The 22,852-nt window shown below is 52.9% G+C and overlaps 1 protein-coding gene across 2 annotated transcripts; it reads right to left on the reverse strand.

Moving 5' to 3' along the window:
• Positions 1-7,600: 7,600 nt before the first annotated feature.
• On the reverse strand, positions 7,601-21,101 carry LRRC32 (leucine rich repeat containing 32). Of its 2 annotated transcripts, none has more exons than XM_003420028.3 (3): positions 20,979-21,101; positions 16,913-17,003; positions 7,601-12,196 (listed from the first exon to the last, which is right to left on the reverse strand). In XM_003420028.3, the coding sequence occupies exons 2-3, from the start codon at positions 16,997-16,999 to the stop codon at positions 10,307-10,309; spliced, it is 1,977 nt and encodes a 658-aa protein (XP_003420076.1). In that variant the 5' UTR covers positions 17,000-17,003; positions 20,979-21,101; the 3' UTR covers positions 7,601-10,306. The 2 variants fall into 2 exon arrangements, with proteins under 2 accessions (XP_003420076.1, XP_010597864.1); XM_010599562.3 differs by lacking the exon at positions 20,979-21,101 and adding an exon at positions 20,516-20,920.
• Positions 21,102-22,852: the final 1,751 nt, after the last annotated feature.

Here is a 22,852-nt window from a genome sequence, read left to right on the forward strand (position 1 = left end):
GACACGACAAAGAAGGGAAGGAATTAAACTTTTATAAACCCCTGCCTGGAGCCAGGCCCTGTGTCAGGTTCTGGGGGTACAGGGAGGGCAGGACAACTCCCTGCCCTTGAGAAGCTTAGAGTCTAGGTTGTTGCTATTGTTGGTGTTAGCTGCCAATGAGTCAATTTCAACTCAAAAGACCCCGTGTGACAGAGTAGAACTGCCCCATAGGGTTTCCTAGCCTGTAATCCTTATGAGAGCAGATTCCAGGTCTTTCTCCCATAGAGTCGCTGGGTAGGTTGGAATTGCCAACCTTTCAGTTAGTAGCCAAGCACTTAACCTTTGTGCCACCAGGTCCCCTCATTGTCTGGAAGGGAGAAGCAGTTTCATAGCATCTTCCAGTGCTTATCCTGTTGTCTAGGGGGCTCAGGTTTCTCAAGATTTCAAGAGAAACTAGAAACCAGATTTTTGTATGAACTCTTCCAATTTTTAAATGTTGGCAACTAATCCAAATTTTTATGAACCACTATGTGGGCCAAACAAAGCATGTCTGAAGGCTAAATCTGGAACCATGGGCCACCAGTTTTCAACCTCTGCTCTAGGAGAATAAATCCCACTTCTTGTTGTTGTGTGCCATCGAGTTGATTTCGACACATAGCAACCCTATAGGACAGAGTAGAACTGCCCCATAAGGTTTCCGGGGAAATTCCAGTGAGGATGGAACAAATTCATTCTGTAGAATAAAGAGCAGGGATTCCGACCCCCCCCACCCCGCCTCTTCCACACCTCCACCCTGTTCCTGCAAACCAGAGAGACAGGGCAGTGGAGCCTGGGTTTGGGAAGGGAGGAGATGGAGAGAGCTCTGTGGTGGGCAGTGGGGTCCCTGCAACACAGCTGCAGAACAGCTGAGGAGAGACATTCCTGGGGAGAGGGCGTCAGGCAGTTGTGGGAACACCAAATAAATAAATGATCATATATTTTTTTTTTTTATACCTAGAAAAAGGTGCCCTGGTGGCACAATGGTTAAGCGTTTGGCTGCTAACTGATAGGTTACCGATTCAAACCCACCCAGCAGCTTCACAGGAGAAAGACCTGGCAATCTGCTCCTGTAAAGATTACAGCCTAGGAAACCCTATGGGGCAGTTCTCCTCTGTCACATGGGGTCGCTGTGAGTTGAAATAGATTTGATGGCACCTAAGAACAACATACCTAGAAAACCCAAGAGCCTCTAGCAAAGAAGCAAAAACAAAAGAAACAATAACAACAAAAAACTATTTGAATTAATAAGAAAAACTGAGGTGCGGGAAAAGATACTCTCATCCATTATTTGTGGAAATGTGAATTGTTACTACCTTTTTGGAAAGTAAGCTTTGTAGAAATTACACACACACACATATATCCATTGATTTAGAACCCCACTTCTGAGCATTTATCCCACAGAAATACAACCTGCAGAGTGTATAGACATAGGAACAAGGACTTTTTTTTTTTTTTGCTGCATGTTTATAGTTGCAAAAATAGGTATGTCTTAGTCATCTAGTGCTGCTATAACAGAAATACTACGTCAATGGCTTTAACAAAGAGAAATTTATTTTCTCACAGTCTAGTAGCCTAGACCAGAAGTTTTTTTTTTTTTTAGTAGCCTAGACCTGAAGTTCAAATTCAGGGCACCAGCTCCAGGCTAAGGCTTTCTCTCTCTGTTGACTCTGGGGGAAGATGCTTGTCATCAGTCTTCCCTTGGTCTAGGAGCTTCTCCGTGCAGGAACTCTGGGTCCAAAGGACGTGCTCTGCTCCTGGTGCTGCTTTCTTGGTGGTATGAGGCCCCCATGTCTCTCTACTCTCTTCTCTCTTTTATATCTCAAAAGAGATTGGCTTAAAACACAATCTAATCTTGTAGAGTGAGTTCTGCCTTATTAACATAACTGCCACTAATCCCATCTCATTAAAGTCATAGAGATAGGATTTACAACACATAGGAAAATCACATCAGATGACAAAATGGTGGACAATCACACAGTAGTGGGAATCATGGCCTAGGCAAATTGATACACATATTTTTGGGGGACATAATTCAACCCATGACAAGGTAACAAAATGAACGCCCATGAATAAGAGAATGACTGAATAAATTATGGAATATTTACACTATGGAATATTATGCACTATTAAAAATGAATCAGATGCTTAAGGGTACCTAGTTTGTGGTTGGGATGATGAAAAACTTCTGGAAATAGACAATGATGATTGTACCATGGTGACTGTAATTAAATGTCACTGAATTGTACACTTAAAAATGGTTAGAATGGCAAATATTTGTTACGTATATTTTATCACAGTAAAATTTTTAAAAAAATGAATCAGAGCTGTATTAATTTATTTAGGGGATTTCCTTGAGGTTCTGTTGAGTAAAAAAGGCAAGGTGCAGAAAAGTGTATAGAATATGATCCTATTTTTATGAAACAATGATAAAAAATTCTAATATATGCATACATATATTTACATACTAATAAAGTATTTCTGTCAATAATTACCTGATTGTGGAGAAAACATACAGAAACTTAGGTAAATGTTAATTTAGGTTACCTGTAGTGAAAGGTGACTTGGCTGTTTGGAAGAGGGGAGGAGAGAGAGCCAAGACAATTCATCACTAAAAAACAAAACAAAACAAAAAACCTGGGGGGCTTTTGGATTTCAGCTCTCTTACACTATAGCTCAGCTACCCTCCACCCCACAAAACTTGAGTACTAGGACCACCACTCCCCGGCCATCCCTCCCACCACCCTGTGTGTGGCCTTCTCTATTTTTCCGTTAGCACGCATCATCCCAGAGGTGCCTCAGAAGAAAGGCCTGGGAATCTACTTCCAAAAAATCAGCCATTAAAAACCTTATGGGGGGGGAACCTTATGGAGGCACCATGAGTCAGAATTGATCTATGGCAGCTGGTTTGGTTACTGGTTTATATACTTCTCTACGACCGTGGGAATGGGGCAGCCAAGGTGCTGAGAGGGAAGCAGGCCTGGGAGGACCTCAGTATGGACTGACTTCAGTGCATGAAAATGGACCTCAGGGTCCAGAGTACAGTCCACTCTCCTCAGGCACTTTGGCAAAACCATGGGAGTATGGGAAACAGGCTACAAGAAATATTCATTTATTCATTTTCTCAGCTTAAGTCCTGCTCTAGTCTTAGCTCACAAGACCGACCTCAAGGAAGACTTCTCTAAGTCCTGCCCCATCTCAATTATGTCTCCATGTTATTTCCTCTTAGCAGTTATCATAACTGTCATTACGTCTTTGCTTGTATGCATGTCTAATGTGTATTTCCCCCAATAAGCTCTAAGCGCCATGAGAGGAGGGAATTTATGTGCACAGCACCCAGCATGGTATGTAACGGGGACTTAATAAATGACTGAACTGAGTAATTAACTCACTCATTCTTCTTCATTGATTCACTCTTTTATTCATTCCTTTATTCATGTATTCCTTTATTCATCCCAGAAACATGTGCTCTTGGCTAATGATTTTTCCCTTGATCTGAGTCTCCTACTTTCTAGGGTGGGTTTGGGGGGGAGGCGGGAGGTGGGGGACATGACTGCAGAATTCCGGGAATGCATCCACAACTTGGGAGAGCTGGGTAAGTTGAAAGTTCTCCAGGGAGGCAGGGAAGATTCTGGGAGGCTGGAAGTTCAGAGAGGAAGGCAGGCTGAAGGATTGGAAGGGACTCAGTTCAAAGCAATGGGGTACAGGCTGGGCATAGCCAAACTCTCTGTCCCCCGACCCATGGCTGGGATTGGCCTACCTCCAGGCCAGGCCTTGGCTCCTGCTCTTTGCTCTGCCTAGAAGAGTTTCTCCCCATCTCCACATGTTGAAATCCTACCCTTCCTTGCAGGGCCAGCCCAGATGTCCTCGAAGTCTCCCCTCATTCCTCCAGCTGGAAGGGCCGCTCCCTGCTGCAAACAAACTCCCTGAGCACGAAATCTGGACCTCCCTTGCGGCGCTGACCACTTCCTGGCTTGTGCTGTGGTGCAGCCTCTCTCTCCACCCAATGGGAAGAGGCTTTGTCCAACTGTTCTCAGGGCCCAGCACAGAGCAGATGCTCAAGCCATTCTGGCCTGATGAACGAATAGCCCTGTGAGTTTGTGGGCAGTGATTATAACCCCATTTTATGGATGGGAAAATAGAGGCACAGAAAAGTGGTGGAACTTGCCCATGCTCCCACAGCAAAGCAGTAGCAGAGCTAGCCCTGCGTTTCTGGCCCCAGAGGTAGGGCTCTTTCCAGGGCAGCTTGGTGGGAGGTGGGGGCAGGGTGGGGTTGGGTGGGAGCCGGGTCCCGAGAACCAGCAGGCCAGAGAGATTGGGAGCTCGGATGGCCAAGTTCAGGGAAAGCACAGCTGGGGAGGAGCCAAGGTATTTATTGTGCTTGGTCTCCAGTTCCAGAGTGATGGATGGAGCCTCTTCAGTTCCTATAAACAGCTCGGCATGACTCCTCCCCCTCCATCCCCCCCATCCACCCTCCCCACCCTGCAGTCACCACAATCCTAACTGTTTCGAATGAGATGGAGAGGCACAGGGGTGTGGTGATCAAGGGAGGGAAAGGAAAAGATGGAGTCTGGGAAGAGAAAGATAAGAAGCTAAGACAGGATTCTAGCGGGAAACTGGAGGGAAATGGGGGGGGGTGGGGGGAAGAGTGGTGAGAGAGGATTCTTTGCTTCACCACTGGACACTATCACCCCTAGGCAGCCTGTGCCCTGCACCCCACCCCACTCCCATAGCCCTCTGCCTCTCTGCAAAGTCTCATCACCCCACTCTCTGTCTGAGGGCTTGTCTTCACCCCTACAAGCCTATAAGCTCTGGAGAGCAGGGGCCATTCATTTAGGAAGGCTTTCTGAGCTCCCTACTGTATTGGCTCACAGGCCCCAGGGCACAGAGAAGACTTGGGGTTAGGCCCTCCTTTCTAGGAACTCCTGGTCTGCTGGCAGACCAGACAGATAACCCGATGCTGTGGCAGAGGGCAGGCCCAGGACTGTGGGCAACCAGAGGAGGGAAATCAGGGCAGCCTCCCCCAGAGGAGGTGATATAGGCATGGATTATAGAAAGAGTAGTTTGGCAGGTGGGTAGGAGGGTAAGTGTGACATTTCTGGTAGAGGAGGCATGAGACAGCCTGTGTTTGGGGGTGTCAGGGGCAATGTAGCATGGGAGACAGTGCAGCCAAATGGTTGAGATTGCTGGCTCTGGAGTGGGACAAACCCAGGTTCAAGTCTCAGCTCTGGCACTTTATTGCTAGGGACATTAACCTGAGTCTCAGTTTCTCTAAAATGCAAATGATCATAACAGAAAGCCCTTCAACAGCCTGTCAGAGTTAAACACAATAATGTACATCTCGCACTCAGTGCAGCGCCGACACAGCACTCAGTAATTGTCAGCTCTGAGCACTGTGGGGGCAGGAAGAATGAGATGGGGCTTGAGGGTGGCAGGGACCCAGCCTTGCAGGGCCTCGTGAGTGTCAGCCTGGTAAAGGACATGGGCACAGAAAGCAGACAGCGGACCCCAGATCCCAGGGACGTAGTCAGCACAGGGAGGGCTGAGGGGTGGTGCAGCTGGTAGGTCACGCGCTGCCTGCCCCCCTCTGGCGCAGCCTGCCTGCCTCGATCCTGCTGGGCCTTGTGCCTGGTGGAGCACCATAGCAGCTCTGAATTGAACGAACCAGGTGTTCTGGGACCTCAGGCTCTTTGTGACATGGGGGGAGGGCCAGGGCCTCCCCTCTCCCTTGAACTTGCTGACAGCTCATTAAACCGGATGCTCTGATGACCTAGCTGGAAGCTGTGTCCACGTATGGGTGAAAACAGGAATTTCTGCCTCACTGGGGGTCTTGGCCAGGTGAGCAAACTCTCCTGTTTGCCAGGAAAAGAGGTCAGGGCTCTGGCTGGCTCTCAGCTGGATTCCAGGCCTGCAGGCCCCTGTGTTGAGCTCAGCCCATGTTACTGCCTTCCCCTTAGGTCTTCACTGAGCACTGACTGGGTGCCAGGGGTTTGAGCCATGTGCCTTGCCACCACCCCACCCTGAGAAAAGAAGGAGCTGGAGCAGGAAGGTGAGAGGTCACAGTCCAGAGAAGCTGGATTGGAGAAATCTCCAGCGGGCAGAGCTGCCAGTGTTTGGGCACAAATGGTCACTGGGCCTGAGGAGGAGAAGGAGTCCAGGCTGCTGGGGGAGGTACATCACTGAGTGGGAACTTGCGGAGAGAGGCAGGTTGGGGAGGAGAAGTGGGCAACTGCAAGGATTGCAGCATCGGGGTGGTAGGCAGCTATGAAGCGGGAGTGGGGCCACTAGAGCACAGGCAGGTGCGGCTGCAAAATGGGGGGTAGGAGGTATGGGGGGGTAATACCCTGCCCTCCAGACTCTGCCTCAGAGGCCCTGTCCTGCCATGCAGTGCACACTTCTTCACCCTCACACCCCCGCTAGGCGACATGGCTCCTGTCCCCTCCCCACACCCTATAGCCTGACCCTCCAACTCCCAGCCAGGAACCAAGAATGCTTTTCTTCTGGCCCTCCTGGGCTCTTCTTCCAAGTTCAACCTTAATGTGCAGCCTGGCTGCCCAATTTTAAGTTCTCCAGGCCCTGTAAGACCTGTAGCCCAGCGACTGGCAAGACCTGTAGCTAATAGAGTTAGAAACTCAGGAGGGGTGGGGCTCGAGTCAGAGATGCGGGAGTCATCAGAGCAGTGGGATGGCCACTGCAGTGATGGTGACAGCATTCCCAAAGGAACGTGTGTCTAATGCAAAGAGGGCCTACAATGGTGTCCAGGTGAGCATTATTTAGAGGTGACCTGAGGAAGATGAGCGTATAAAGGAGTCTGAAAAGGAGTGACCCAAGAGGAAGGAGAAAACCGCATGTTTGAGGTCGTAGATGCCAGGGAGCCTGTGCTGAGAGGGGAGCTTGGGTAAGGGGTCCACTCCCAAGGGGTCAAGAAGGTGTCGTCTGAAAAGTGCTCTGAGTTTGGCCACAACGACACCCTCAGAGACCTTGGCAAGGACAGTGTGGGGCACAGGAGGTGTTGAAGGCAGCCTGGAGGGCAGAGGGGAAACAACTTTACCAAGAAGCTTGCCTATGAAGAGTAGAAGGAAGGGGAAAGCAGTGTCTAACAGTCTTTTTACTATTTTTAAGATGGGCAAGACTCGCACACAACTGATGTCTGAGAGGAAGAAGTGAACTGAGAGGGAGAGACTGAAGATAGAGGAGAGAGAGAGAGAGCAGTGAGGACTCCAGGGGGTGGGGGGGTGGGGGGGTGGGGGGACAGATGAGCACAGAGCAAGGGAGAGGAACTTGAAGCTGCAGAAGCAAAGGAGTGAGTGCATTTCTGCCCGAGGCCACCATTTTCTCAGTGTGGGGTCAGGGGCCAGGTTGTCTGTTGAGTGTGAGGGGACAGAGGTTTGTGGTAGCGGACTTGACAGTGGCTGAGACCCAAGGTCCAGGGTAGTGATGGCCCAGAGGCTCATCTCCCACCTAATAGTCCTCAGTCTGCCTCCCCAAAGACGACTCAGTTGGTGAGGAAAGTAGAGAGAGCAGGGCTCAGGTGGACGCAATGGTGCTGATTAACCACAGCAAGGAGGAAGCTGGCAGGCCACCGTGTTTCTCCAGAATTATTTTTTAATACATTCATGTGGGTTATACAAAGAGCTGATCCCGAGGCCCAGGCTGTGGCTTGGGTCCTGGGAGGTGAGAGCAGCATCGTGTAGTGTTTTCAGAAATCAGGCTGAAGGGGCCAGCACCTTCTCCTCTAGGCCCGTGGAAGAGTGTGTGAGTAAGCACCTGCGGTCCTGATCCCAGCCAAGGCTGGGATTCCCTGGGTATGAGGGATGAGGGTTATCTGGGTGGCTCTTTCTACCCATTTTTCAAGGGAAAAAATACCCCTGCCTGATGAGGACAAAGCTGGCATTACTACAGCCTTCAGTATAGATTACATTTGAACTTAAAGAAAAGGAAAATCCTTACAACTGGACCAATAAGCAACATCATGATAAACGGCAAAGGAACTGAAGCAGCAGTCGAGAAATCTAACGACGTATTACTTTGGGCAAATCTTCGGCAAAAGATCTCTTTAAAGTGTTAAGAAGCAAAGATGTCACTCTGATGACTGAAGTGTGCCTGACTCAAGCAATGGTCTTATCAGTTGCCTCACATGTGTGCAGGGGCCCAGCTGGCACAAATGGTTAAGTGCTTGACTGTTAACCGAAAGGTTGGCGGTTTGAACCCACCCTGCAACTCTCTGGAAGAAAGACCTTGAGATCTGCTTCTGTAAAGATTAAACCAAAACCCGAACTTAACGCTGGCGAATCAATTCCGGCTCATAACAACCCTAAAGATTATAGCCAAGAAAATCCTACGGTGCAGTTCTACTCTGTCACATGGGGTCACCGTGAGTTGGAAAGGACCCCACGGCACCTAACAACAACAACATATGCATGGGAAAGCTGCACCACGAAAGAGGAAGATCAAAGAAGAGTTGGCACGGTTGAACTGTGGTGTTGGCAGAGAATACTGAATATACCATGGACTGCCAGGAGAACAAACCAATCTGCCTTGGAGGAAGTGCAGCTAGGACGCCCCTTAGAAGCAAGGATGGTGAGACTTTGTCTCACTTACTTTGGACACACGTCATCAGGAGAGACCAACCACTGGACATCAGGCTTGGTGAAGTAGAGCATCAGAGAAAAAGAAGAAGACCCTCAATGAGAGGGACTGACACAGTGGTTGCCAACAATGGGCGCAAACATAGCAACGATTGTGAAGATAGTGCAGGACCAGGCAACATCTCACTCACTACGAGTTGGAGCTGACTCCTTGGCACCTAACAACAACATCAACGATAATTACCGCGTGACGTGATAACTGAGGGAGAAGGAATCCACAGAGATCCAGCCCTCCTCCCCCCACCAATCCACCCACCAACCAATCCTGAATCCACTTGCTGGACAGCTCTGAGCAAGTCCTATTCTCTTCTTAAGCCTCAATTTCCCTATCTGCGCATCCGGGAGGTTGAACTCAATGGTTTCAAACTCCAGACTATGATCAATGGAGGAAGAGGGAACAAGAGAATATGAGAGCAAGAAGAGAGAAAGGAGAACCCAGACCAGGGTACAAAGAAGGAAAGAAGGGGAACTGAGGCACAAAAGGAGGAGAGGGGCTGCAGCTGCCTGTCTTTTCCCTGACTGCCTGGGAGAGAGGAGGGAAAGGAGCAGGTGGGCATGAGCAGCAGAGGATGTGCCCAGGCCATGCTCGTGCCATGTGGGACTCACTTCCTGGCCACCCCACAGCCCATAGCCCCTGTGTGTGCAGTGCGGAAGCACAGGCTCTGGAGTCAGAAGGATGTGGGTTTGAATATCAGTTTTGGCATTTCTTAGCTGTGGGTTCCTGGATGGAGACTTTTGGAGCCTTGGTTTCCTCTTTTGTAAAATGCCTTCAGAGGGCAGCCAGGGTGATATGATACAGAAGGGGGCCTGGGCAGGGGGTGGAGGGGGTCAGTGTGTGCAACATGAGACTGCTGGGTAGAGAGAGAGAGCCTGTCCAGAACCGGAAATAAAATGGTCCAGTGCTAAGCTGGAGCCCAGGGTGACAGCCTCTTAACCAGATGGAGCTGCACAGCCCGGCCAATGGCACCGGATCCAAGATGTACTCATGTGGCTCCAGCTCTCTCTTCCGGCCACAAACTCTTCACTTTCCAGAGAGGCTGAAAGTCATTATCAGAAGATGTGACAAATAGTCTGCTTGGAAATGTCTCAGGCAAAGGCTCTTGGTCCTGCCCTTCCCTGGCCCTGGCACGGCCAGGACAGGGCTCCCCACACCAGACCAGCTGGAGCTGCAGAACTTTGGTTCTCCCCAGGGCCCCACGGCCCCGGGTTTCTACACCTCATAGCCCTGATCACACTGTGAGGTCACTGCCAGGCTCTGTGAAAACCTCCCCCACCAGACTGGGAGATGCTTGAGGGCAGGGACTGTGTCTCATTCACCCATGTCCTCAGTGCCCAGGGCACAAAAAAGATGCTTGGCAAAGATTTGTTGATCATATGGGCAAACATTATTCTCTGCCACTTCCAAGACTGCCCAACTTCTGGCTTCCACAGCTGGACCACATTTATGAACCAGGAAGTGGACCACCTTCTGATGCAGTGGATTGCAGGGAAAGGAGCCCTGGGCTAGAATTTGTAGACGAGGGTTCTTGTCCCTTGCTCACTGCGTGCCCTTGGGTCAGTCCCTATCCTCCTCTGTGCCTCCAGCTCACCAGCTGACCTGGAAGGGCCTCCCAGCCGGGCTGTTCTACAGTCCCCTGGCTTCTCTAGGCTTTGTACTGTTGGTTAAACGTATGCCGGCGGAAATAGCAACAGGTGGCCAGCGTAGTGAGGAGGATGGCAGAGACCAGTGCGAAGGTGAGGATGATGATGAGGTTGACGTTCTTGAGCCCCCCCTTCTCACAGTCCTCGGGACGCACATGGCTCAGGGACACCTCCTCCTGGGAGCCAAAGCGGCAGATCAGGTCCTGGGTGGCATCCACATCCACACGGCCCTGGTGTAGCTGCGCCGCCAGCCAGCCGTTCCCGCAGCAGCTGAGTGGATTCCCCTGCAGGTAGAGGCGCCGGAGGCTGGTCTCCAGGCCGCCCATGGCACTGCCTGGCAGGAGGCTGAAGCTGTTGTTCCTCAGGTCCAGCACTTCCAGTGACACGGCTTGGGTCCAGGCAGGCAGGTGGCTGAGGCGGTTCTCAGCGAGATTGAGCTCCTTGAGGCAGCTGAAGCAGGGTAGGTCCACCTGCAGGATGGTCAGCCCATTGCCCTGCAGCTCCAGGACCTCCAAGGAGGTCTCCAGGCCGGCCAGGGCCCCCGTGGTCACATCCAGCCCAGGGTTGGCAGAGAGGTGCAGCTCAGTAAGTGGTGTGTGGAGGAAAGCACCTGCCCTGAGCTTCTCTATTGCATTGTCCACCAGATTCAGGATGCGGAGGGAGGACATGCGAGAGAAGGCAACACAGCCCGAGGGTGCAGGCTCCCCTGGCCCCCCACAGGGGTTGACCTGGTTTCCCTGCAAGTTGAGTTTCTGCAGGCTAGCCAGGTTGGCAAAGGTGTATGGGGGCAGGCCCTGAAGGGTGTTACCCTGTAGAAGCAGCGTCCGTAGGGCCCCCAGGGCTCTGGCGCCCAGCTCCAGTGCCTGCAGCGCATTGTGGCTTAAGTCCAGGAGCACCAGGCAGGGCAGGGAGCCCACATGCCTGGCTTCAAAGGCCCGCATGCAGTTTCGGCTGAGGTTCAGGAAGCGCAAGGAGGTCAGAGGCTCAAGAAAGCCCTCAGGGATGTGCTCAATCTCATTGTAGCTCAAATCCAGGTTCAGAAGCTGGGAAAGGGGGTGTGTGCTAGTGTTCCAGCTGGGGTTTGAGAGAGGCAGAGCTGACCAGCCCTCAGAAGGCGCGTGCACACCCTTGCTGCCCCGGGGTGGTCCCACAGGGAGCCGAATGAGGTTGTTGGACACATTCAGGTAGCTGAGTCTAGGGAGTGCAGCCAGGTCAGGGAAATGGAGCAGTTTATTCTCCCGCAGGTCGAGCCAGGTGAGCTGGTAATCGGCCCGTGGTTCTGGGGCCGTCTGGAAGGCCTCAATGCTGTTGCAGCTCAGGTCAAGCACCTGCAGCTGCTGAAGGCTGAAGTCAGAGATGCAGGTGAGGGAATTCCTGGAGAGATTGAGGTGGGCCAGGTGGGGCAGTGCCTCAAACGCGCCCTCCTCAATGTCCATCAGCACGTTGCTATGTAGGTCCAGCCGCTCGAGCGCAGGCATGCCCCGGAAGGTACGGCGGGCAAGGTGTGTCAGGCTGTTCTCCGCCAGTGAGAGCGTGCGCAGGGCAGGCGCCTCCCCCAGCAGCCTCTCTACCAGGCCATTGTACAGGCTGTTTCCAGACAGGTCCAAGGAGGTCATGTGCAGCAGGGGGCCCAGCCCAGTGCCCACTGCAAGGTGGTTGTGGGCCAGGTTTAGGTGCTCCAGGTGGGGCAGGGCCTGGAAGACACCTGGCTGCACAAAGCTGATCTCATTGGTACTCAGGTCCAGATGGCGAAGTGCTGTGTAGAAGACCAGGGGTGAGGCCAAGATGCTCCGCAGCTGGTTGCCAGACAGATTGAGCACCTCAATGTCCAGCGGAAGCATTGAGGGGACCTGGGGCAGGCCAAGGCCCTGGCACAAGACTTCCTTGTTCACCTGGAAAGGAAAGAGGTGGGGGTGGGGTGCAGCTGACTTCAGTGAATGCAGTAGGGGTGGAACCAGACATACCTCTCCAGAAAGACTTACTTGACCCCTTCCCCCACCCCAAATTTGGTTAGGCTTCTCTGGACTCCCAGAATGATCCACTTTCTTCTACCCCAGCCTAATCACCCCATGTCTGGTGATCCCCCACCTGGCTCCCTGCCCCTGTCTGGCACCCAGCATAGTGCTGGGCATAAATCAGGAATTCAGTGAAGGTTTGATGGGTAGACAGACAGAGAGGTGATAGATATAAAGACAAACGAACTAACAGAAAACCTTGTAGTGATTATTATCCCATTTTACAGGAAACCAAGGTTCAGAGATGAGCCATGTATCACCCAGAATGACCCAGAGCCAGTGGGTCAATGACCCAGGCCTCCTGACTCCATAGCCTGGGTTCCTTCTACAGGCCCAGACAGTTAAACATACCCAGCTGGTGTTAGACTGGAAACTACTTTGGGAAGTAGGGGGGAAATGTTTCCCAAAGGGAAAAATGCAGTTTTCAGTCCTGTCATCAGGTTTTATTTAGACCTTCCATCCTCAGGTCTCATTCAAGCCTTCATTCCATGGGGCAGAGCTCCCGCTGCCTTCCTTGCTGACACTTCCCAGATGTGACCTCCTTTCTGTTGCTGCTACCCGCCCCCACTCCCGTCAGTGTTCTCGCTTCCCATGGCTCAGGCCAGCATCAGCCCCTGGAGGAAGAGGTAGCGGGAGCGGGCAGAAGAGAAGATGGGCAGAGCCCCAACCCACGTGCCTTGGTGACAAGACGGTGATTTTGCTGCATGACCTCCATCGAGTTACATTAAACCAGCTGCCGTTGAGTCAGTTCCGATTCACGGCAACCCCGTGTGTGTCAGGGTAGAACTGTGCTCCACAGGGTTTTCAGTGGCTGATTTCTCAGAATTAGACCACCAGGCCTGTCTTCTGAGGCACCTCTGTGTGAATTCGAACCTCCAACCCTTTGGTTAACAGCCAAGCATGTTAATCCTTTGCACTACCCAGGGACTCCCAAGTCTTATTAGCACTTTGGTTTCTCATCTGGAAAGATCATCCTTCTCCAGCACACCCTTAACATTTTACATTCTATTTAGCACTTTCAGGTCCATGGTCTCATTGGATCCTCACAACAGCTTGCCCTTTAGATGTGATTCCCTTTTATTTATAGACACTCAGGTTCAGAGAGGGGAAGGGAGCCGCCAAGATTGCCTAGCTAGTGAGGAGCAGAGCTAGAATTTGAACCCAGGTCTTTTAATAAACAAAGGCCCCACATTTGTCCCTCTACTACAAGCGCCTCCTAGGGCCAGAATTCTTTAAGTGCTAATGCAGGTCTTCTTTTTATCTCTTCCAGGTCCCCAGGAAACCTAGCCTTTCCCAGGAAAGGATCTGATCCCTGCAGCCACCCAGCTCAGGCCCTCTCCTGTCCCTGGCCTCCCTGCTTCTACAGGCCCTCTTCCACCAGGGAGCCTTCCCTGATTGCCAGGCAGGTCAGGGCCCCCTCTGGGCTCTCTCAGCCCCTGTGTTTCCTCTGTCATAGCTTTGTTTCCCTGAACTGTGACTGTTTATGCATGGACCTGCTAGATAGCGAGCTCAGAGCAAACAAGTACTGATTTGATTTATGCAATGTCTTGGGCATGGTACATCAGATGTGCTCAATAATTTTTTCTTTTTTTTAATGAGTGGAAAAGTCACAGACGTGAAGTTTTGAGGAAATACTAAATCAATTTCCTCTCTGAGATTCAGGCTAGAATCAAAGATTGTTAGAGCAAAAACAGTCCAGCCGTCCCATCCACTTCCCAGATGAGAAGACTGAGGCCTCAAGATGGCAGTGACTTGCCCAAGGGCACAGTGAGTCAGTGGCTGAGCTAGCAGGGCAGGAACACAGCCTCAATGCTTCCTGCCTGGCCCTAGCTCTTGATTCTCCCCAATAGCCCCAAGGTGAGTAGGGTGAGGACAGGAACCGCCCACCTTCAGGCATCTGTGTGGCTCTTCCTACTCCATGTTGCACCAGGACTGGCCCTACCACCTCCAGGGGACATGGCTTCACAGAGACTCCATGAGACCCAGGGATGTCCCTGCAGTTGGGCCCCATGCAAACGGGAAACCTATCGCGGCTGCCTTGCCTATCCTGCCTGGCTCCTAGACCCCTCCTCCCTCACAACCCCTCTGTCTTCTGGGGCCAGTAGGCATAGCCTCCTCAGCCCTGCCCTCGGTTCCCTGGACTAGCCTGGCTTAGCAAAGAAACAACGAAGCAAACAAAACGACAGCTATTATTGTGGAATACCAGTGCCATGTCAGCCACTGGCCTGCGTGCACAGACTCTCTACCTCATTTAATCCTGGGCATTATCTATCCCACCTGAGGAAACTGAGGCTCGGGGGCAGTCTGCTCAAGATCAGACAGACAGGAGCTCAAACCCACCATTTGTGAGTTCCTTCTTCTATTGGTGCAAGCCAATTTCTGGGCTAGTAGGCCCCTAGCTGGGCAGCACCCACGTTCCTTCCTCTGTAGGCAAATACCACCACCCACCAATTTACTCTCTCTCTCTCTCTCCCTCTCTCTGTGTGTGTCTCAAGGGAGCACTGCGCCATGCTCCACAATTCACCCCCCAGGCAAACCCACACCCCCAAACTACCTCTGGATACTCTAAGCCTCCCTGGGGTACCAGCCCCGAGAGCTCAGTCAGGATGCAAAGCTGGCCAAGCCCAGAGCCTATAAGGCTTGCTTTCCAAGGAAGAGTGTGCAGTCACATATATAGGGAGAGCAACTAGGGTCACATAACAATATGTGTATAAATTTTTGTACGAGAAACTAACTTGAGCTGTAAACTTTCACCTAACGCACACACACACACACACAAAAACTTGCTTTCCATCCAGGTGTTCAGAACCCTGCTTTCGAGGCCCGGGGGAGGCCGGGTGTGGAGGGAAAGGGGAGCTACACCGGGCTTCCCAGCTATGCAGTCCAGGAAGGAGCTTGAGGCTAGGGCAGATCTCAGTTCCATTTCCAGTACAGTGACCCTTCCTGAGATCCGAGGCCCAGCGCTGGCTGCCTGACAGTGGAGAGGGGTCTTGGGGGTAGTCCTTGGCCAGAGTTTAGAGCCTCCCCCTGACAATCTACTGCCCACTGACTCTGGGATACCAGGAAGCCGCTGCCTAGGTTTTCCTTTTAGGAGGGAGGAGGATTTGCACTCCATTCTGCCACCTGCACGGAGAAGGGAAAGTGGTAGAGACGGCAGCAGGGCCATGGACAACTCGAGCTTTGGTGGACTGGGTTCAAATCCTGCCTCTGCCACTTTCTATCTGCGTGACCCCGGTGAGTAACATCTCTTTTCTCTCGGCCTCGGTTTCCTCAGCTGAAAAGAGGAGTTCTGGGGAGGATAAAATGTAAGAAAGCCACTAGCACAGTAAAGGCACCTTGTAGGCCCTCAGCAAGTGGCAATTTCTTTGTACTATTTTGAAAATCATCATAACTCCCATGTGTATTGATCTTCTATTTGCCTAGAATCCAAAGCTCACCCCCCTTCTCTACTGCCGGGCTGGCTGGCCAAGGCCCTTCACTCCTCTCAGCCTCAGACTCCCCGCCGTAGAATGTGGGGTTGCATCTGGAGATGTCTGAGGCCCTCTCTGCCTGTTATTCTGGGTTCTGGGAATCTCAGAGGGACTCTGAGGAGCAAGAAGTGTCATGGCAATGGCAGGACATTACAAAGCCCAGGGATGGGCTGCTGACAGGTAGCTGCCAGCACTTCCAGCCTCCTGAAGCAGCTTCCCATCCTGGCACGTGAACTTTGAGTCACAGGTCCCTGTGGAGGTGCAGAGGGCCTGTGCATTTCCCAGCCCAGGCTCCAGCCTTGCCTCAGTGACTGCCCCGCCTCACAGGTGGACCGACGCAAGCCCTGTTACCTGTACCCTGAAGGGTCACTGGCTCTGGGGCTAATCTCCCTAGCTTGGGGCAGGAAAAAGGAACAAAACTGAATCAAACCTGGTCCCTGCCCTCAAGAATTTCTCAGTCTGACAGATGAAGCAGACTTGGACACATTCGCTAACCACCCCAGGTGCTCAGTTCGCTCAGTACTAAGATGGAGGGAAACACAGGAGCTGCTCGAGCTCAGAACAGGGACCAACCAGAACCAGGTCAGCCTGGGAGGAGTCAGGGAAGGCTTCCTGGAAAAGGCAGTACTTGACCTGGGCACGAATAAATGAGAGGCTGGGAAGCGAAATGTAGACCCAAGTCAAGGAGCCTAGTCGGGGGGTTTATCCCCAGGAGGGACCCAGTACAGAGAGGCCCTTCCAGCTCTCCCATCCCAGATTCCTCACACATATACACATTCTGCATTGCCCAGCTGGGCCCATTACCCTTTGAGGGTAGATTTGGTGAATAGAGATCAATACTGGCGGCACCGTTTCTAGAAGAATGACCTTGTTCAAGTCACCAAAACTCTACAAGCCTTAGTTTCCTCCTTTGTAAAATGGAAATAGTGGTATTTACCTGGCAGGGTTATTGGGTAAATATTTAAACATTCTAGTAGGTGCTCATGAAATTCAAGCTATCTTCCCTTTCTTTTTTGACTCCTTTAACTTTTGGTGGCTAGGGCTGGAGCAAGGATTCTGGGGCTGTAGGACATCTAGGGCAGGTAGGAGAGATGCCTGAGCCTGCCTGGGCAGGGCTTCTTACCATCCTACAGGGCATCTTCTCACGGTGTTGGGAGATAGCCAGGCTCAGGGTCATCACGGCCAGGAGCAACAGGATCTGGCAGCTCATGGCTCTGTGCAGGGCAGGGAGAGAAGGGAAACACCGTAAGACTAGTGGCTCCCCCGCACTGTCAGCCCCCACTGCTCCCACCCAGACTGTGCCTGCTGCCTTTGGGGAACCCCAGGCCATAACCTTTCAAGAAACTGGAATAGAATCTGTGGTTAGGATGGGAAGTGGGTGGGAAACGGAGTTGCAGCCGATCACAAAGGGCCCCGAACCCTAGGACAAGGAGCTGGGACATTACCCTGAGGTAGCAAGAGTTTTAAGCAGTGGGTGACCTGGTCAGATTTGGGTGTTCATGAGACCTTATCTGATAGAAGACAGCCTGGAGAGGGTGAGCAGGAGGCAGAGAGAGCCTGAGAGTTTCCCTGAGCCAAGCTCATGGCTGTGGGTACGATGGGGTGGGAGCTGGGCCCCTGACTCCATTTCTACCCAAGCCACAAGTTGGTCCCCCAGGCTAGCTCCTGGGGCCCCAAACAGAATTCCTCACTCTTCCCCAGGGGACTTTTATTTTGCTCCTTTTCTTTTGATTCTGTGACTCCTGGGCCCTTGCTATTGTTTGAGGGCTAGGCTGGGGGCCTTGACAGGAAGCCCCGCCAGGAGACCTGCCCGGGCCCCAGCACTGTTGCTGTGGACTTCCCCAGCCGCCAGCTGCCAGGCCCTGCACTTTCACTGAAGCAGGAAGGCACAGGTCTGCTGGGCCTACCAGGGGTGGCGGGTGAGGGAGGAAGGGAGGAGGGAATCACAGAAGCTCTCAGCAGGGTCAGATCCCAGTGCTGCTGGGTGCTTTTCAGGCCCTCGCCTGAAGACCTGGGCCAAGTGCTAGGGATGCACAGATGAATCCATTCACTTCATTTGTTCATTCATTTATCCATCCATACCTTTTGCAACTGCCTCCTTATACTGGCTCTGTGCTGGGAACAGGGTACAAGAGGAAATGCACAGAAGTGACCACAATATGCACGGAGAGTGTTAACAAGGAGGGAGACATCAAGCCCAGTGAGCACCGGACTCAGAGTCACCCATACCTGACTGCCACTTCTGCCTCCCTTGCTGACCTGTTCTGTGACCAAGTCATTTCACTACTCTGAGCCTCAGTTTTCCCTCCTGAGGTTAAAGTCAATCTCACCCAGTTTTGTTGAGGCTCAAATGAGATATACTTCAGGAAAGCGCCCCACACTTACAGAGCCCTTATTAGGCACCAGGCACTCTTCTTGGCACGTTACACTTAATCCTCACAATAACTCAACAGCTAGGTTCTGTCATTTTCATTCCCATTTTACAGACGGGGAAACCAAGGCTCAGAGAGATTAAGTAACATATCCAAGGTCACACAGCTAGTAAGTGGCAGAACCAGGGAGTCTGGTCCCTGGGTCTCTGGCCTAAACCTCTACAGGATATGGTGTCCCACAGCAGGTGCTCGATAAACGAGTGCTGAATTGCGATTCTGTAGAGCCAGGCAAGATCTCCTTTTTTCTCAGAGAGTCTGAAGGATGCTTTTGAAGAAGCATTGACAGGGCCTCTGGAGGCTGTGTCTTTGACTGTCAGACAAATTCCATGAGGATGAATTTCAAATGCAGGAGGCTGCTCTGAGGCCCTTTCTTGCTCAGACACCAAGGGCCACCACGGTGTCCTTTAAACCTTGTTCCCTGGGCTTCCCTCAGGCCCCCACAGCTGCTCTATGCTCACGTTTTACAAGTTGGGCTTTCTCACGAGATTTTGTTCTGCTGTTTAAAAAGCTGAACAACACAACCCGTTTGAAAGCTAGTTGCCTCAGAATTGAGTGAAAATCCCTCTGTGGGGGCCTTCGAGGTCCTCAGAAGCATGCCCTGCCCAGCCAGCAGCCCCCTCCAGCCTTGTTTCTCACGGCCCTCTCTCCCACTCTGACTTCTGGATGCCTTGTACTTCTGTCAGCTCTCTGAGCACCTTTCCACTGCCCCAAACCTTCACTTCCTCTCCTCTCCTCACCCTTCAGGTCTCAGCTTCCTTCAAGAAGCCTTACCTGGTTCTCCAAGTCTGGGCTACATATGGCTCCGGCAGCCCCTGAGCTTCCTGTGAGCACAGCACCTTCCCCCTAGGGGAACTGCCTATAGGGCATGGGGTGCTCACTGCTCTCTGGGACCCATCTGGGGCAGGCAGGGATAGGAGTGTCTCGGTGATAGGGTGACACTGGCAAGAGCAGTTATTCTCCTTGACTCTCCCTTCACCTCCCTACCACATTCCCTCTCCCCATCGGCAGAGTCTGTCTGCTCTCCCTGCAAAACAGCTCCCAGACCTGCCGACTCCCTCCTGCATCACCGCCACAGGCTGAGGCACCACCAGGATCCTGGGCCTCCATCACAGCACCAGCCTCCCCAGTTTGTTCCCCTGCTTCCGCCCTGAGGCTTACAATCTCTTCTATACGTAGCAGCCAGAGTGATATTTTAAAATCATAAAATCACATATCAGATCATGAATCTTTAACTGCTTAAAAACCTCCATGGTTTCCCATCTCCCTTAAAATAACAGACTGTGCCCAAAACCCTCTCTGACTGCATCTACCATTTTCTCGGCCCTCGCCAAGGCCCACCCTTTGATCCGGCCTCAGGGCCTTTGCCCTTGCTGACCCCTCAGTCTGGAATGCTCTTCCCCAGATCTTCACATATTTCATTGTTTTCCTAGCCTTTATCACTACCTGATAATTTATTTCTTATGCCATGAGAACAGGAACTTACTACACAGGCGCTCACTAAGGGTCTACTGAATGAGTGGCAAAGTGGGGGCAGACACTTGACTGCAGTGGGCTGAGTGGTGAGTGGGAGGTGACAACAAGGATGGACCAAGTGGTTTAGTTCTGAGCCTGGAGGCAGAAGTCGCCCAAAGGGCCCTTATGTTCTCTCCTCTGCCTGCCAAACCCCACCCCAAGCCACCCCAAAGTGAGCTTCTCTGAGCCCTGAAGGGGTTGCCCTGCAGCATGCAGGAATTCTGCCCTGGCACCTGATGGAAAGGGCCCCTCAGCCGCACCTAAGACACCCTTAACCCATTGCTGTTGAGTCCACTCCAACTCATAGCGACCCTATAGGACAGAGTAGAACTGCCCCATAGAGTTTACAAGAAGTGGCTGGTGGATTCTAACTGCTAACCTTTTGGTTAGCCAACTAGCACTTAGCCACTGCACCACCAGGGCTCCATAACGGCCACTCTCTCTCAATGTTTCCACTCCACGAGCCCAAGATGTTTCTCCCAAACTCCCTCCCCTCCCCGCCTACGATCCCCCACCAGTACACACACAGACATTCTCACACTGCTGGGCTCTGGGATGCTTCCTCTCCCTCCTCTCAGCCCCGATGGAACTTACTGGCAGAGCAGGGTTTCTGGGAGAGCTGATGTGGACCGTTCACACCAAGCGTGAATCACGAAGGGCAAGTCCCATTCTGGAGATATGTGCATCCCACGGGGGAATTAGACCTTAACCCAAAGGAATGTGGCTGGGATGGTGGAATTTCAGGCAGCTTGGAGTGGGGGTAGGGGTCCCTCACATCTTACCACCCATGGAGAAGGCTGCCTTCAGAGGCCTGGCAGAGGTGGGAAACTCCTCCTTCCTCCTGAGAGATGGCAGGCTGTCTGGGGGGTGTGGGATGGGAAGCCCTGTGCCCGGGCCTGGGTCAGAGGGTGGCAGGAGACCTGGAATCAAATTCTGATCTGCCCTTCACTAGCTGTTTGTTCCTGGGCAAGTCTCGGCCTTTCCGCCATAGTTTGCCCATCTGTCAAATAGGAACAGCGAACTCGCCCCTTTGCCTGAAAGATCCAATGAGACAGCCGCCTTGGAGACCTCTCGGGGCTGAGGGAGTGTCAACCCCGCCGAGAGTGGGAGGGAAGTGTTGGGCAGGGGGTCCTGATTCTTCCCAGGGTGGCCCCACTCCAGCTTCGAGCCCTCGTACGCTCGAGGGGCACGGGGCGTCTGTTCCCCGAGGAGGTCAGCCAGCCTCGCCCCCTGGGCGGCTCCTACCTGGCTCAGCGCGGCCGCCGCTCCTCTCCTCGGCGGTCCCGGAACATTTTGCGCAAACCTGTCCCCCGGTCCCACCCTGCGCCAGACCCCGAGGTCACGGCCGGAGGAGGCGCACCGCCGCTCCGTTGCCCCAGGGAGCGGGACCCGCGAGGGGGCGGCCGCGGATTCAATTTAAAAGCCTCTCCCGCCGACCCGCCCCACCACGCCCCCCTCGGCGAGGCCGCGGGGTCCTAGCGCCGGTCGCGCGCCCCCGTGGGACTCGGTTTATCCGGAACTGGCAGATGGGCTGAAGCATCTTCTTTACGCGGGAAGCCGGGCTGGGAAGGGGCGCAGGGGGCGGGATGAAAGGGCCAGGGAGAGAGAGAGGGGTGGAAAGGAAGCGCCGCAGGAGCGAGCCCGGCCCCGGGCGGCTGCACGTGCAGTTCGGCGCCCCGCGGGGTCTGGAGGGGCGGGTGGCTCCAGGAGCCGCAGGTCCGCAGAGGAAATCCGGCCTGGCCCCGACTTCCCCGCTGCCGGCGCCACCGCACTGAAGGGGGGCCACCAGGAGAGGTGGCGGTGTGGCTGAACGCGGAAGGAAATGACCCCTCACTGGCCCTGAGGCGGCCCTGGAGGGGCTTCCCCGCACCGCGACGCTCGGGTCCCTGCTGCTGAGTCCCGGCAGGCCGCTGCCCCTCTCTGCGCCGTCTCTAGTGTCAAGATGCGCCCTCCGCCATCGTCTCCTGGGCCCCTAACAGACCCTGTAAAGCAGTACCGTCAAAGTCCCCAGTTTTCAGATGGAGAAACTGAGGCTAAGGGTGGCGGCAGTGAATAGAGAAATAAAAACCAAAAGTCTCTGGGACTTTTAAGGTCTCCATTTATAGTTGAGGAAACTCAGTAAGAAAGGTTAAATGGCATATTGAAAATCACACCGCCTGTAAGAAGCAAGGCTTCAAACCCAGTGTGTCCACAAAGCTGAGACCAGGTCAGTTTGGGTGTCTTTTCCAGGCACCGTCTGGCCTGGGTTTTTTTTTTTTTTTTTTTTAAGTGCTGTGGAAATTTGTGTGTGGGGCGGCGGGGGGGGGGGGCGGGGGGGGAGGGGGTGGGTATTATTATTGCCTTCTTCATCAGAGGTTGAAGAAAATCTTCCCCCAAACCATCTTTCTTCTAAATGCCTTGGCCCTACCAAATTACAGGTACTGTTGGATGTGGGTCCAAGGAGGGGGGTGCCTGGGGGAGGAATCACTGCTGTCCCCCAGGCCCTGGTTCTTAGGGTAGAAACTTCATCTTCTGCAATCCTTTTCTTCCCTGATGGTCACCAGCCCTGAGAGTGGGTGTCCCCATTTTCCAGGTGGGAAAGTGACCACCCAAGCCTTGCGGCAAATCGGAGTAAGGCTAGAATTAAAAGCCAGGTTCCCTGAAGTCTAGATAACCCATTGCTGTGGAGTTGATTCCAACTCTTAGCAACCCTATATGACAGAGTAGAACTGTCCCTTAGGGTTTCCAAGGCTGTAATCTTTATGGAAGCAGACTGCCATATTTTCTCCCATGGAGCCAACCTTTCAATTAGCGGCTGAGCACTCAACCACTCTGCCACCAGGGCTCCTTGAAGTCTAGATGGCTGCTACCTTTCCTTTCTGCCGTCTGGTCTATGTGGAGACTAATCTGGGAAGATGGGGACAGCCCAGCGAAGACAAGAGGTGACAGCAGGTGGCTTGGGGTCCTGACCAACCTCAGAAGAGGAAATCAGGGAAGGCTTCCCTAAGGAGAGGGCCGAAGCTGCGATGAGGGGGTGGGTAGGAGGTTACAGGTGAGGGACCAGGGCAGGATCTGGGAAGGGTACCCAGACCTGCCGCTTTCCTCCCAGTCACAGGAAGTCGCAGCACTCTGCTCATAGG

This window comes from Loxodonta africana, chromosome 7 (assembly GCF_030014295.1).
Source record: "Loxodonta africana isolate mLoxAfr1 chromosome 7, mLoxAfr1.hap2, whole genome shotgun sequence".
Lineage (NCBI taxonomy): Eukaryota > Metazoa > Chordata > Mammalia > Proboscidea > Elephantidae > Loxodonta > Loxodonta africana.

Bases quoted from the DNA above. Each gene is read 5' to 3' on its own strand.
- LRRC32 (XM_003420028.3), bottom strand. From the start codon at position 16,999: ATGAGCTGCCAGATCCTGTTGCTCCTGGCCGTGATGACCCTGAGCCTG. The intron at 12,197-16,912 runs GTAAGAAGCCCT...TTTCCTTTCCAG, and splicing joins AGAAGATGCCCTGTAGGATG to GTGAACAAGGAAGTCTTGTG.